This window comes from Monomorium pharaonis, chromosome 8 (genome assembly GCF_013373865.1).
Source record: "Monomorium pharaonis isolate MP-MQ-018 chromosome 8, ASM1337386v2, whole genome shotgun sequence".
NCBI classification, from domain to species: domain Eukaryota; kingdom Metazoa; phylum Arthropoda; class Insecta; order Hymenoptera; family Formicidae; genus Monomorium; species Monomorium pharaonis.
Genome location: NC_050474.1, coordinates 11,668,860 through 11,683,642, shown reverse-complemented (window position 1 = coordinate 11,683,642; position 14,783 = coordinate 11,668,860). Strand labels below are relative to the sequence as shown.

Genomic DNA, 14,783 nt, shown 5'->3' with positions numbered 1-14,783 from the left:
AGATTATTTGTATTGCATTAACTACACTTAAGTGTTCACAGTTATTAGCAAGAGGATATGTCAAAACGTAGCATTTGGCAACGTTTACTCCTTCGATGGAGCTTTGTTTCTTACAAGGGAACCTCGCGAACCCGAAAATTCTGATTTTAATGAAACTTGGCATAAATGTAGAGGGGGTGAATACATGAATTTAGAAATTAAAAGTTGGTGCTTATAAACGGTTTAAAGGGTTGAAACCACCCTTCAAAAATTTTGAGTTTTTGCCTTTTCTGGGTATATCTCGTAAACTAAACAAAATATTAAAAAATGTTTCATACAAAAGTTTTACAGTATAAATACCTCTATTTAACTATGTTATTTATTTAAAAAAAAATTGTTTTTGAAAAAAAAAACAAATTTTTTGTTCTTAAAAAAATTTTTTTGGAAAAAATAAATATAATAGTTGAATAGAGGTATTCATGCCGTAAAACTTTTGTATGAAACATTTTTTTATATTTTGTTTAGTTTGCGAGATATATCGAGAAAATGCAAAAATATCTCAACTTTGAAACGTGCTTTCACCCCTTCAAGCCGTTTTTGAACCAAAATAAAACATTTCTAAATTAATGTATTTACCCCCTCTACATTTATGCCAAGTTTCATTAAAATCAGAAAATTTTCTGTTTGGTCTTATAAACGGTTTGAAGGAGTGAAACTACCCTTCAAAGGTTGAGATATTTTTACCTTTTCTCCATATATCTCGTAAACTAAACAAAATATAAAAAAATGTTTTATACAAAAGTTTTACAGCATAAATACCTCTATTTAACTACGCTGTTTATTTTTCGAAAAAAAATTTTTTTTTTAAATTAAGATAAATTTTTAATAAAATTGGCTTTTATGTATATAGCATTTATAAAGTAATTATACTATCTTATACTACGTTTTATTTATATCATCTATGTGTATATTATATATGTTATATATTATCTACGTTATAATACTATACATTTATATTATCTGCATCCTTGTATGTATTAGTTTTTATCTAACAGTTGCGTAATATTAGTAATCACGTTGCTTTCACACAGTGTTCATTCTCTCTACGTTACATATTTCACATTCAAGTTTTATATTCGTCATGTCACGGTATGTATCATATAAGAAATCACGTATTACTAAAAATTTGGTATCTTTATTAATGGTGTTACGCGTCATTTTCACATCAGTGTCAAGTCTAACGTGTGTTTGATCAGTACATCAGTATCACATCTAACATGTGCTTGATTTTTCTTGTTAGATTGTTTTTAATTAAGCGAAGCATAATGTTACACATAAATGTTGCGAATGTTCTTAATATGTTAATTATTTTATTTCAAATTACACATATTCCACCAACGCCTATAAATGAAAGAGAAATACAATTACGTGATGTGATAAAGGATATTATAACAAATGCAGTAAATGACTTATCATTTGATGTACACACTCATTTTGCTTTAAAATTTCAAAATTATTTGGAAGTGGATTTACCTGACATAGAATATGTAACAGATAAAGTGGAAGAATTTTTAGAAAATGATAATGTTGATTATGAACCTGATAATGAATATAATTGTGAACCAGAAGACAAAATTTTAAATAGTAGCTATAAAAGGAAAGCCGTCGAATATTGGAGAAGTGATAAAAGGCCGACACTCTCTTTTAGGAGTGCAACGTCGCTTCAGAAAAGTCCCTATCACAATTATCATTTTTTTTAAATTCTTCCTCATCATTTGTTACATATTCTATATGTCAGGTAAATCCACTTCCCAATAATTTTAAAATTCTAAAGCAGTATCAGTGTGTACATCAAATGATAAGTCACATTCACTGTTATAATATCATTTGTTATAATATCCTCTATCACATCACGTAATTGTATTTCTCTTTCATTTATAGGTGGAATATGTATAATTTGAAATAAAATAATTAACATATTAAGAATATTCGCAACATTTACGTTTAATTATGCTTCGCTTAATTAAATAATCTAACAAAAAAATCAAGCACACGTTAGATGTGATACTGATGTGCTGATCAAGCACACGTTAGACTTGACACAGATGAAAATGACACGTAACATCATTAATAAAGATATCAAACTTTAATACGTGATTTCCATTTCATATTTGATATATATCGTGATATGACGAATATAAAACTTGAATGTGAAATATGTGACGTAGACAGAATGAACTGTGTGAAAGCAACGTGACTACTCTAATATTGCGCAACTGTTAGATGAAAACTAATACATATAGGGATGCAGATAATATAAATGTATAGTATTATAACATAGATAACATAACATACATAATATACACATAGATGATATAAATAGAACGTAGTATAAGATAGTATAATTATTTTATAAATGCTATATACATAAAAGTCAATTTTATTAAAAATTTATTTTAATTTAAAAAAAAAATTTTTTTTTGAAAAATGAACAGCGTAGTTAAATGAAGGTATTTAGGCTGTAAAACTTTTGTATGAAACATTTTTTTATATTTTGTTTAGTTTACGAGATATAGCGAGAAAAGGTAAAAATATCTCAACCATTAAAGGGTAATTTCACTCCTTCAAACCGTTTATAAGCCCAAACAAAAAATATTTTAATTTTAATGAAACTTGGCATAAATGTAGAGGAAGTAAATATATTAATTTAGAAATGTTTTATTTTGGTTCAAAAACGGTTTGAAGGGGTGAAACCACACTTCAAAGTTAAGACATTTTTGCATTTTCTCGATATATCTCGTAAACTAAACAAAATATAAAAAAATGTTTCATACAAAAGTTTTACGGCATAAATACCTTTATTTAACTATGCTATTTATTTTTTTCAAAAAAAAATTTTTTTAAAGAAAAAAAAATGTTTTTGAAAAAAAATTTTTTTGAAAAAATAAATAGCATAGTTAAATAGAGGTATTTATACCGTAAAACTTTTGTATGAAACATTTTTTAATACTTTGTTTAGTTTACGAGATATATCGAGAAAAGACAAAAACTCAACATTTTTGAAGGGTGGTTTCAACTCTTTAAACCGTTTATAAGCACCAACTTTTAATTTCTAAATTCATGTATTTACCCCTTCTACATTTATGCCAAGTTTCATTAAAATCAGAATTTTCGGGTTCGCGAGGTTCCCTTGTTAGTTACACTTGTGAGAAGGCATTATCTGTCTGTTGTCCTCTACTCGATAACAGAGGCAATGCGCGGTCCAGTAGTATATCATATGCTCTAAGTTTTCCTCCATGACTCGGCATCTAATGGAAGGATAAAAACAGTAAAATAATAAATTGTTTATGTAAGAGAATTGGTCCGTAGGAAATCGGCGACTTTCAAAAAAGAGGCACGAAAAAGATGACTTTCAATGCACATGTAACAAAAAGAATTTGTTTAATGCTTTCAAGAGATTTGCAAGAAATATATTTTTTTTCCTTAATTTTTGCTGGTACATTGAGTCATATTAAATTTTCAAAAAAAGCTACATGGCTAAAGAAAGTAGTTACTCAATTACAATTTAAGCCATATCAAAAATTTTTTAGTTCAAATAAATTGTAAAGACAGAAAAAGCGTCCTTTTTACAGAATATCTCATATAAGAGTTCAGATAGCACAGATGATCCTTTTAAGTTAAAAAAAATTCACCTTTTTTAATTCTTTAAGAATTTACGTAATCTGTTCAAAATGAGTTTTAAAAAAATACCATATTTAAATTCATTATAAATTCACATAATTTAGTCAAAATAAGTTAAAAAGAAATTCAATATTCAAATTCGTTATAAATTCACATAATTGGTTCAAAATTAGTTCAAAAAGAATACCACATACAAATTTATTATAAATTTATATAATTTAGTCAATATAAAAATTCTTAAAAAGCCGTAACACTACAGAAAGGTACAACAAATATAAGTGTTTTTTTGTTTATTTTTTGTTTAACAAAGTAACAAAATTTTATAACACATTTTTTTATTTTATTAAAAAAAAACGAAAATATATCTCTTTGTTATTTGCCATAAATACTATTATTATCTAAATAGTATACAAATACTATATTAAATATATATACATATATATATATATATATATATATATATATATGTATTTATATATTATTTGTCGTAATTTGATATATAACTAAATAAATATTTTTTTATTATAATGAACATATAATGCGTTTAATAAAAAAATTGTAAAAAAATACATTATTTTTATATAAAATTAAAAAATGTTAATTCAATAATGTATTGCAATAAGATATGGGAAAATTTTATACATAATTTATACATATATAGTAACAAAATAAGAGTTTCTCACTTATAATAATAATATATCATATTCTCTATTTTTATGACAGTATATTTTTAAATTAACATTTCTTATATTTCAAAAAATCCTTTATCCTTTTTTTTATACCAAAAAGAAATTCCTTTTTCCACTATAAAAGAAATCATAATAAATTGAAAAAAGTATCTCGATAAAGTTCTATTAGAATACTATTTAAAAATAATTTTAAATTCTGCGAATTCTTATGGAATATAAAATAAACTTTATATGCATTACAAAAAGGACTCAGAATTAGTGACATACAAAAGAACTTTCTTTGAACTCTTAAGAATCCTTTTGGTGCAGAAATGGGTTAGAAAAAGACTTAATTTCAAAATTTGAGTATTCAAAAAGAATTCTTTTCGAATTCATTGTGCTATCTGGGTATATATGTATACATACACAGACACATGTAAATATATATAGAGTATCTGAAAATTTTCGACACAACACTTGCAGAGATAAAACAGACTAAACTGAGTAAAAAAATCTTCTACTACTTTGCGATTTCCCCAATAACAAATTATTAACCCTCTGCCTACACATGGAGTTATGGTAACCCCATTCGATTTTAAAATGCCCGCTACTTAACAGTATTTAGCAAGGGGACGATGGGACTGGAGTGGGAAAAAAGTTTGACCTGTGCTCTACTTATCCCTCTTTGAGCGTTGTCAGTGTTCTGAAAGCAACAGAAGTAGGAGCATCGAAAGTGTGTGTTGGAGTTACAGTTACCCCGTGTGTAACAAAGGGAACGTAACAAAAAGTAGAAAAGTTCCAAATTTGAAGGGTAAGTAAAAGTTATTTTTTTGTTCATTAAATATATCATTTACGCAACAGTACTTATATATATTATCAATGTCGCGATAATTTTGCGAAAATATACTGCAATTGTAGCATTACAAATTAAAATTTTTTTCTATAACAAATAAAATCTTTTGTAATAAATATTTTTTGTATTAATAATTATGCTTTTGTGTATTAATAATTATATTTTTTAAATAAATATTACTATTTTCTTTTACTATTGTGTATAAACTGCATTCATTTTTTACTAAATTCACATTAAAAAATAAATATATTTTTTGAACAGAATCAAAAAACTAACGATAGATTCTTAAAGTACAACTCTTCCCTTTTCCATTAATCATTTATTTTAATTACTTTATCTGTTTTTTTTTTCTAATAAATACGGGCGTTTGAAAAAAGGCAAATTTTTACAAAAATTTTTTATTCCTTTCTCATTCTTTTCAAAAAATGTCTTTTGTTTAATATCTTCGACTTTTCAGCCATAATTCTGAGATTTTTTCCTTTCGATTAAAAGAAAAAGAAGTTAAAATTGATTAAATTCATTTAAAGATATAAGTCAATGAAATTTCTCCCGATTCCTACACACAGGAGTTAACGTAAAAGAGTTACGTTAACTCCTGTGTGTAGGAATCGGGAAAAAAATAAGGTGTGTAGGCAGAGGGTTAATTTAACGCTGAGTTTATAAACAACTGCCTTTGTGCCTAATAATCGTGGGCGCGTGTCCCATTGGGCGGTCTTATTTAGCCGGGCATTTGCCGGTATTTGGCGGTAAGCCGGACAAATGGTCTTTTTCAATTAATAACTATTACGAAAATCGTAAGAAGATAGAGAACTTTTCTACTCAATTCAATCCATTCTATCTGTATGCAAGCGCTATGTCGAAAATTTTCAGACATCTATATATACATATATACATATGTGTATATATGTATAATATATGGAACTATAAAATGTGTGAACAATAAAGAACTCTTTTCAAAGTTACAAAATATTAACGTATGAAAATAATGTAAGGTAATTCAATATAAAACTGTTATTTTGCAGAAAAAATAAAAAAAAATATATCAAGCAATTTTTTAAATTAAAAAAAATTGTAAAAATAAAAAAATGTAATCAACTTTATATTGTTTTCACATTTTATAACAATAAACAACAATAAAAAACTACTTTGCTACTATTCTACATTGATTTTTTCTTTCTCGCTATTTTTTAATTTTTATTATATTTTATTATAATTTTGTTCTTTTTTTATTTTATTGTCATTCTATGGAAAGCTTTTAAAATATAATGCCGTTTGATTCAGTTAAATATATTAACTAAATCATCCGCAATCTGTACAAAAACACGATTTATACTACATGATGAATCAGGCTACAGCAGATTCATACTCGTATGTTAATATTTTGTATCTTCAAAAATATAAATAAGTTTTTAATATAGTATAAATAATTTACACAAAAAGATTTTGTACTAACCATCCGATTATCTATGAATCTGAAACATCCAAATAAAAATAATATTTACTCATAACTTTAAAACCGTTACGCTTGCATGTTTATTTAAAAAAAGGGGGGGGGGAGGAATTTGTCGTTGTCAAGCATCAAATTAAAAGTGAAGGCCGAGCAGACAAAATTTTGCATGGACGCATGAAAACCATACTTACAAGAGATGAGTAAATAACAATGTTACTAATTATTTATAAAAACGTTATTTATCAGAATTGTCTTCTTAAAAAATTTTAACAAATCATTGTTTCTTTTTTTATTATTATTGCCAAAAATAGAATTTTATGATAAAAAAAGTTTATTAATTTTTAAAATATATTTTATATCACCGTAATAAAATTTTGTTAAATATTAAATATTCAAGTCTGTACATTATTTTATATTTTAATTTGGATTAATGCTTCCTCTTACTTAAAAATTATGTATTTTGGTCCTCCTTAATTCAACTTTTTTGTAAATACTGTTTAATACCATTTTTTTCTTAATTGAACTTAGAAGTAAACGATTTTAAAATGTTTTTTGTATAGAAAATATTTATATATTTTTTTTAAAACAAACCATCTTTTTTCTTTACTTATACATTCACAATTTATTAAACATAAAATATTCAGTAAATAATTTTGTATAAAATGACTATGACATCGTCAATCATAATATTAATAAATATTTTGTGAGTTTTTTCAGATTTTTTATTTTATAAAATAATATCCGATACGAGACGAATTTATAGGAAGGGTTAAATTAATACCTATACCTATAATAATTATTTAAAGTTTATAGAGTTTTATATTATTAAAACCTTTGTACTCTCCTTAAACATACAATTTAATTAAAACAATATGTAATTAAAACAATATATTGGCTTCTGTTATCATTAATTTTTTATAAAAAACTTCACAAGTCACACAAAAATATACCTGGATATATATGCCATATTTATTGCTAATCGATTATTATATTTTGTATTATTAAGAAAAAATGATCACAGAAACAATTTTATTGGGAAGACAAAATTTTAAATTTAAAAAATTTTCTGAGTATTAATAAAATCCCATAAAAACTATTTTCAAGATAAAAAAGAAATTCCCTGATTCCCTAGGTTTTCCGATTTTACAGGTAATGAACATCCTATTACTGTATGTTTATCATAATTCATTCAAACGATTCATCTGTAAGAAATATACAATTTTTTGTCAGATCTTTATAGTTTGAATTATTCATGTTGAGTTTTATATCATGTATTTCTTTTCAGAGATTTTCAAAACTAAATGTCAATGAGTTTGTTTATAATGTTAGTATAGTATCAGTTTTTTTTTGTTTTGTTGTTTTTAAAAAAACTTAAATATAATTGATTTAATATTAATCTGTTCAATACACAAATATAATAATAGTAATTTTAATGAAAATTATTTTAATTTTTGGATGGTTGATTTTTTAAAATCATACAAACATTTGAATAACATTTTAATAAACTTAACTGAAATTTTAATTAATTTGCCGAGACACTTTAAGTAAAAAAATATTAGTCAAATAAAAAAAGTTTAAAAAAAAATATTCAAAATTTCTGTGGAATTCTGGAATTTTTTTCTTTCAAAAGTTTCTAATGCACCTAATAAAATAAAATTAAAAAAAAACATGCTGATTCTTGTGAATATGCTAATTGTAAACTACTTTATTTAATAATCCACCAAACACCAAGTTACATGTAACATGCCTGTTGTAATTTCCCACTCAACAATGTAATTGTAATATAACACGTGCGTTATATTACAATTATATTATTGAGTAGAAAATTACAACTAACAAGCACGTTACATGTAACTTTGTGTTTGCTGGGAAATTTTTTACTAATTTTGAAACAATAGAATTCACGTGATAGAATTGCATGAAAAATTTTTTTTAATCTTAAAGGAATCCTAAAGTCATCTGTTTTATTGACATTTCTTTAACTAATTTTTTTAGTTGATTATAGAATCGCAAAACATTTTTATACAATTAAAGTACGTACCAAATCTAAAGAAAAAAGATCGAATTCATGTAAAAAACAAAAAAATTTTTATTTTTGATACGTTGAGTTGTCACTTGATGACAATATTTGCTTAATATGCAAAATCTACGATATATATGTGCCAAATAAAACCTTATATTCCTCTAGGAATAAGATATACGAATATCGTGTAATACAAACTAAGATTAAAACCCTAGAAAAAAATATTAGCATTATGAACTTTTTATAATTGCAAATCCAGATATAGGTTAATAAAAAGAGCAGTCTGAAGAAAATTTTTTTCATTCTCGATATAAAGTCCAATTCATAAGCTGATATTAATACGTATACTTTAATTTTGGAAAAGAATTTCCAAATCTATAAAAAAATACGTACAAAATCTTATTAATAATATGCACAAATGACTCTACATTACCGATCAAATTTTACGTACTTACCCCTATAATCATATCTGCTATGGCACATGTTGGCAACAGATTCTGTTGCCAAAAAAGTAGCAAATGAGAAACATATCTTGTCATTGCAAATATTGTTAGCAGATACTCAGCAAATATTTAACAACATATGTCATTAGAATACATAACAAAATGATAGTGAACTGCAGCAGATTTGTTGAAAGTATTAATGACAGATTGACGGCCAACACCAAAGTGCAAACAATGTCAGCAAATTGTGTTATTATAATGATAGATCTGAACCTAATTGCAGATCTGTCATTACAATAACAAATTAATGCAGCCAATTGAGTGCAACTCCTAGTGTTGCACCCAATTTGATATCAGGATTTGATGACAATTTTTGCTTACAATTTGGCGCATTCGAGAAAATGGTTTTGGTAGCCTAATTTTGCAAGAAATTGTTTGCAGTCTGCTAACAATTTAGCAATGAATGGTTAATTGGGTAGCATCCCCTTAATTAGTATGATCAATAAAATTCATTACTAAATTTTTTCAATAATGAATTTCAATAATATGTCATAAAGAAATAAAGTGCTTTTTTAATTTTTTAAACCTTATTAAGTATATCAAACTTTAAAAAACTCAGAATCATATTTACAGAAATCTTGGATATTGCTTTAAAACTTTTATTTAAATAATATTTTTCTATTTAAAGTATGTGTTTCGACAGATTAATTAAAATTGTAGTTAAGTTCAGCAAAATGCCATCCAAATGTTCAGTGATTTGAAAAAATTGACTATCCAAAAACTAAAATAATTTCTAATAAAATTATTTGTCCTTCTTTTTAAAAAAACAAACTTATTTAAACAGATTTTGTTATAACAGATTTATAAATTCAGGAAACAGATAAAACGAAGAATCAGACGAAGAATGGCCATGTATAAAAAATGTAATAAAAACTTGGACACCTTGATAGAAATGACAAATAGAAATGCATCGACAGACAAATGTCGGAATAGGGAAACAGTAGACGGTGAAGTGTTTTTTAAATGTAAAATTTAACCTAATGTCATACGTAGACGGGACCTTGATTGTCGTTATCATCCAAGCTAATTCGACTAGGGTACGCGGGACCACCACCGTCGTCGAAGAAGCGCCTGAATGTAAACTCGAAGAAGCCATGAAACGGCTTTCCGTTGTCCAGCAATTCGTCTGATTTATTCGAGTCCGACGATTCAGAGTTGCGTAATTTATCAGGATCCACGGGATCGAAATTACTCGTATCAGTTGGATATTCTATACGAGGTATGTGTGGAGCCATTTGGCGTCGTAGTCCCTTCTCGAAGTCAATACTCGCGAAGAATGGATGATTTTTAACTTCGTTCGCATTTTTACCTAAACGACGATCGGCACCGACGCAGAGCTTTAAGATTAAATCCATACTTTCCGATGAAAGATTTGCTTGTTTCGGTATATGAAGTGTTGTTTCCCAATTAATGACCTGCAGAAAGAAACAATTATAGTGTATAAGACATATTCCTTTAATGTTTTAAGTGGTTCATAATTTAAATATCGAATTTTTAAAAGTTTAAAACAAATAATCTGATATTATTTATTATTAATACTAGTTATTAAGAGGACATATTAGTTATTAAGAGACATATTTAGAGTCAAACAAAAAAAGGCATTCATCGATTTTTTCACAGTTAAAAAACAAATTATAAAAATGGGACTTTTTGCATAATTAAGTACACCTTTTGTAATTCTCATACAAATTTTATTACAATAATTTTGTTGAAAAATCTCTCCCCCTCCACCGTCGCATAGTCAGCCGTGAATAATTCAACGGTGACAATGATTTCTCTACCGATGACAATGATTTCTCAACCGAAATACAAAAACTAAAGAGGCCCAGATGCGCGGACACCACTAATCGAATTCTATAAATTTATCCTAACTTTAACTAAAGCAGTAATCTGATTGATGGTATCCGTTTTACACTGTGCGCATCTGGGACGATCCTAAATTTTTTCTTCTTCTTAACGGCCCGATGGATTTTCGTCCCTCCAGGGACAAAGTATCACGATTTAATGTAATTGCAAATCTGTAGAATGAAAGCAGCTACAAACTTAATTGTATTTTCGAAAGGTAAGTATCTTCCCTTTTTTATTGCTTATAGATGCTTGTTTCTTCTCTTTTTTTCTATGAAATTATACTTCTATTCTAAATTCCCCCTCTTCTCTTTTTTTTATTATAAAGGGATATGAGGAATATTTCAAGTCTTTATGAGGTAACGATCTAGGAATCTTCGTTTATACCTGTAGGTAATTCCCCTGGCTAGAACTCAACAAATTGATTCTATTAATTACAAGAGTTCTTAATAATAAAATTTAATAAGATAAAAGTATAAGAATATATATTATTTTCTTACGATAATTTAAAGATTAAGATTTCAATTATACGAGAATTTATATCCCACTATTACATAAATAATATGGATAATCCTAAATTTAAACAGCATCTTAAAGAAGAGTAAATTTTCTCGTCTTTTTCGTATCCAATTTTTAAAATTCGAATTAAAAAATGGTGGTCCTTTAAAGTTAGAGTGCCGATTTTCGGCAAAAAATATTTTTGTTTGTTTATAAAAAATCAAAAAGCATTCAAATTTAAAAAATCGAATACGACAAAGATAAGGAAATTTACTCTTCTTTAAGATGTCGTTTGGTTTTTGTATTTCGATTAAAAAAAAGAAATTATTTTCGTCACCGCGGAATCATGCACTGATTAAATGACGGTGAGAAGAAGTGAGTCCCAGAGCACAGTAATAAACGGACACAGTGCGAAACGAACACAGTACGTAATGGGCACAATGCGAAACGGACACATGCAAACCCATGTGGTGCAGAGAATGCTTTGCGCGCGCACACGCACGTACGCACGCACACACACACACATACAGCCTTCGCCTCCCCCCCGCCCACCCCATCGGTAGGCCCTGGAAAGACGCAAACCCAAGTGATCAATTTGTTATTGTGTCCGTTTCGCTCAGCCTGCTGTATCCGTTTATTACTGTGCGCATTTGAGGCACTCCCGTGGGAAAGGGGGAGGAGTATTTTTCAACAAACTCATGGTAATAAAATTTGTATGAGAACTGCAAAAGGTGTACTTTAATATGCAAAAAGTCCTATTTTTATAGTTTGTTTCTTGGGTCCAAAAAAAAATTTAATTTTTCCTTTAAAAGAAAGAATTTTAATAGGGGACAGTATTTTAACAAATTGTTTGTTGAAAAACTAATCATTTCTAGATTCATATTTATGTACATTTTTTAAAATATATGGTCCATAAGAATATGTTCTTTGAATATGTGAAACTTATTAATTTCCTATATTCTTATAAACTCATAAAATTCCCTTTTCAACAAACAATTCCTTAAAATACTTCCCTTATTCTCCATTAAAAATCTTTTTGTAATCACAAACCAAAAATATTCTTGATATATGATTAAATATCATTCTATTAATATTAATAAATATATATATTAATTCCGTGTCTTACAACTCTATTTCTAAATTTAATTATTTTATTAAATATTTTCTTGCCTATTTATTGCATAACATTTAATTACACGTTCAACATTCTCTCGCAAAGAAAACGAAATATGTCATGTATACTTTGGGCTAGAAAATTCTCCTTCATGCAGATTTTTCCCCCAATCTAATCCAGTGGATTTCTCTCAACCGCCCCAACCTCAATATTTTAAGACAGTGGAAAAGGTCCAAAAGTTTTGAAAACTTTATCGATTCAAAACTGTCAAGATTTTTTGCGACGGTATTTGCCAGCTGTTCGATAAAGGAACAGTCACAGAAAATAATGGAAATTATTTAAAACATTCAACTTCTATTTGAGTTTTTGTGTTTAAACTTTAAATTTTATAAAAAAAAAAACATCAAATTATTTTTATACCTTTAATATCAAGTGTAGGCAAAAATTTAACTTTTTTGCATACAATTTTGTTTTAAGTATAGAGAAGAATGGGAGAAATACGGACGCCAGATAAAACCGGACACCACCATTTTTGTATTTGTCCACCATCTTCTCTTTTCAGTAATAGTGTACTGTGTACAAACTTGACACGTTTAATTATAAACAAACATTCACGACGACAAGCTGCGAACACGTTTTAAGATAAGTTATGACAAAAATTTGTTATATGTTCCTTTTAATATTTCAATCAGTGTATTTTTTGTGTTGTGTCTTTTTAAGTAGTAATATTATAATGTTCTACGTTTTATTTGGTTATTATTAGATTAAAAAATATAATTGTGTGTATATATATATATATATATATATATATATAACTATATATATTTTTTATGTGTGCATGTTCATATGTGTCTTGTAACACGTCAGTGAACCTAGCACCCCTACCACTAAAAAAAATTCGGATCGTATAATTTTCTGCTAATTATCTGCTAATTTTCTGCCTTAGCCCTGAATTTTTTGCTCCTACCCGTTTGCAGGAAATTAAGATCAAAAGTGTTGGTGCTACCTTCACGTAATGCTAATAAATAAAAAAATAAAAAAAAATCAAATATATCAGAATTTTCTGTTCATTTTAAGAAACTGTAAACAAATATGAAAAATATCAAATGGTTATCCAAGTACCGGTACTCAGAAACATACCGCAACATTATAAGAGAAAATGGTTAAAAACAAGACACTACCAGAACAATACCATCCAAAGACAACTTTAAAAGTTTTTCTTCGATCAAATACTCCTATAATATACAATTAAAAAATTTTTTATTTGCAAAATAAATTTAAAGTCTAAAATTCACAAAAATACAAGAGTAAAGTACCATTAAAAATTATTTGCTGCATCGACTGTAGTATCAAAATGTTCCCCTACTTTTCTGCTCTTAAAATATCAAGATCCCAATTTTTTTGCTCAAGATATAACTTGTGCAACTCAATTGTTATTCCGCGCACGCAAAAGTAAACCACCTTAAAAAAATTATTTGCTGCATCGACTGTGGTATCAAATTGTCTACTTTTCAAATCCTCTACTTTTCGGCTCTTAAAATATCAAAGTCCTTAATTTTGGAATTCTAATAGCAGATTCGTAATCAGTAACTCCAAAAACTATTGTAACCAAAATTTCACGGATTTTTATTTTAAAAAGTTTTTACTGGTAACATAGTTGTAGGCTGCATTCCGATATTCACTGCCAGTACTGAAATTCTACAGTATATGTGACGTAAACTATAGGTTTTCAGTACTGGCAGTGAATATCGGAACGCAGCCATAGAGTACTAAAAAGAGATAAAAGTTTTGTACACACCTAATAAGTACTGTTAAGCATTATACAATATGTACCTTAAATTGAGTTTCAGCAGGAGTATTGGCAAGAAATGGTGGAGAACCGACTAACATTTCGTATAAGATTACTCCTACACTCCACCAATCACACAACTGTGTATATCCTGTACGTTGTAGGACTTCTGGTGCGATGTAATTCGGCGTTCCGACCAGAGAATGCGCTAAACATCTTTGATGTTCCCTATGTCTTCTACGCTCTAAAGGCTTTAACTGTATGCATTGGCATTCGTTGTTCCAATCATCAGCTGGATCCATTGAGTCTTGTTTACCATGGCCTTAAACCGCATAAAAATGCATTACTCCATTTTACAGATCTTAAGATATGCCTCGATT

At 27.5% G+C, this 14,783-nt stretch overlaps 1 protein-coding gene across 10 annotated transcripts in view; it reads right to left on the bottom strand.

Moving 5' to 3' along the window:
• Positions 1-8,252: 8,252 nt before the first annotated feature.
• Positions 8,253-14,783, bottom strand: part of LOC105835667 (serine/threonine-protein kinase Warts) — a 105,396-nt gene continuing 98,865 nt past the window's right edge. For all 10 annotated transcript variants that reach the window (XM_036290738.1, XM_036290742.1, XM_036290735.1 and 7 more), the window contains 2 exons: positions 14,448-14,725; positions 8,253-10,572 (listed from right to left, as the gene is read on the bottom strand). In XM_036290738.1, coding sequence (XP_036146631.1) covers positions 10,141-10,572; positions 14,448-14,725 — 710 coding nt within the window. In that variant the 3' untranslated portion in view covers positions 8,253-10,140. The remainder of the gene's footprint in view (positions 10,573-14,447; positions 14,726-14,783) is intronic.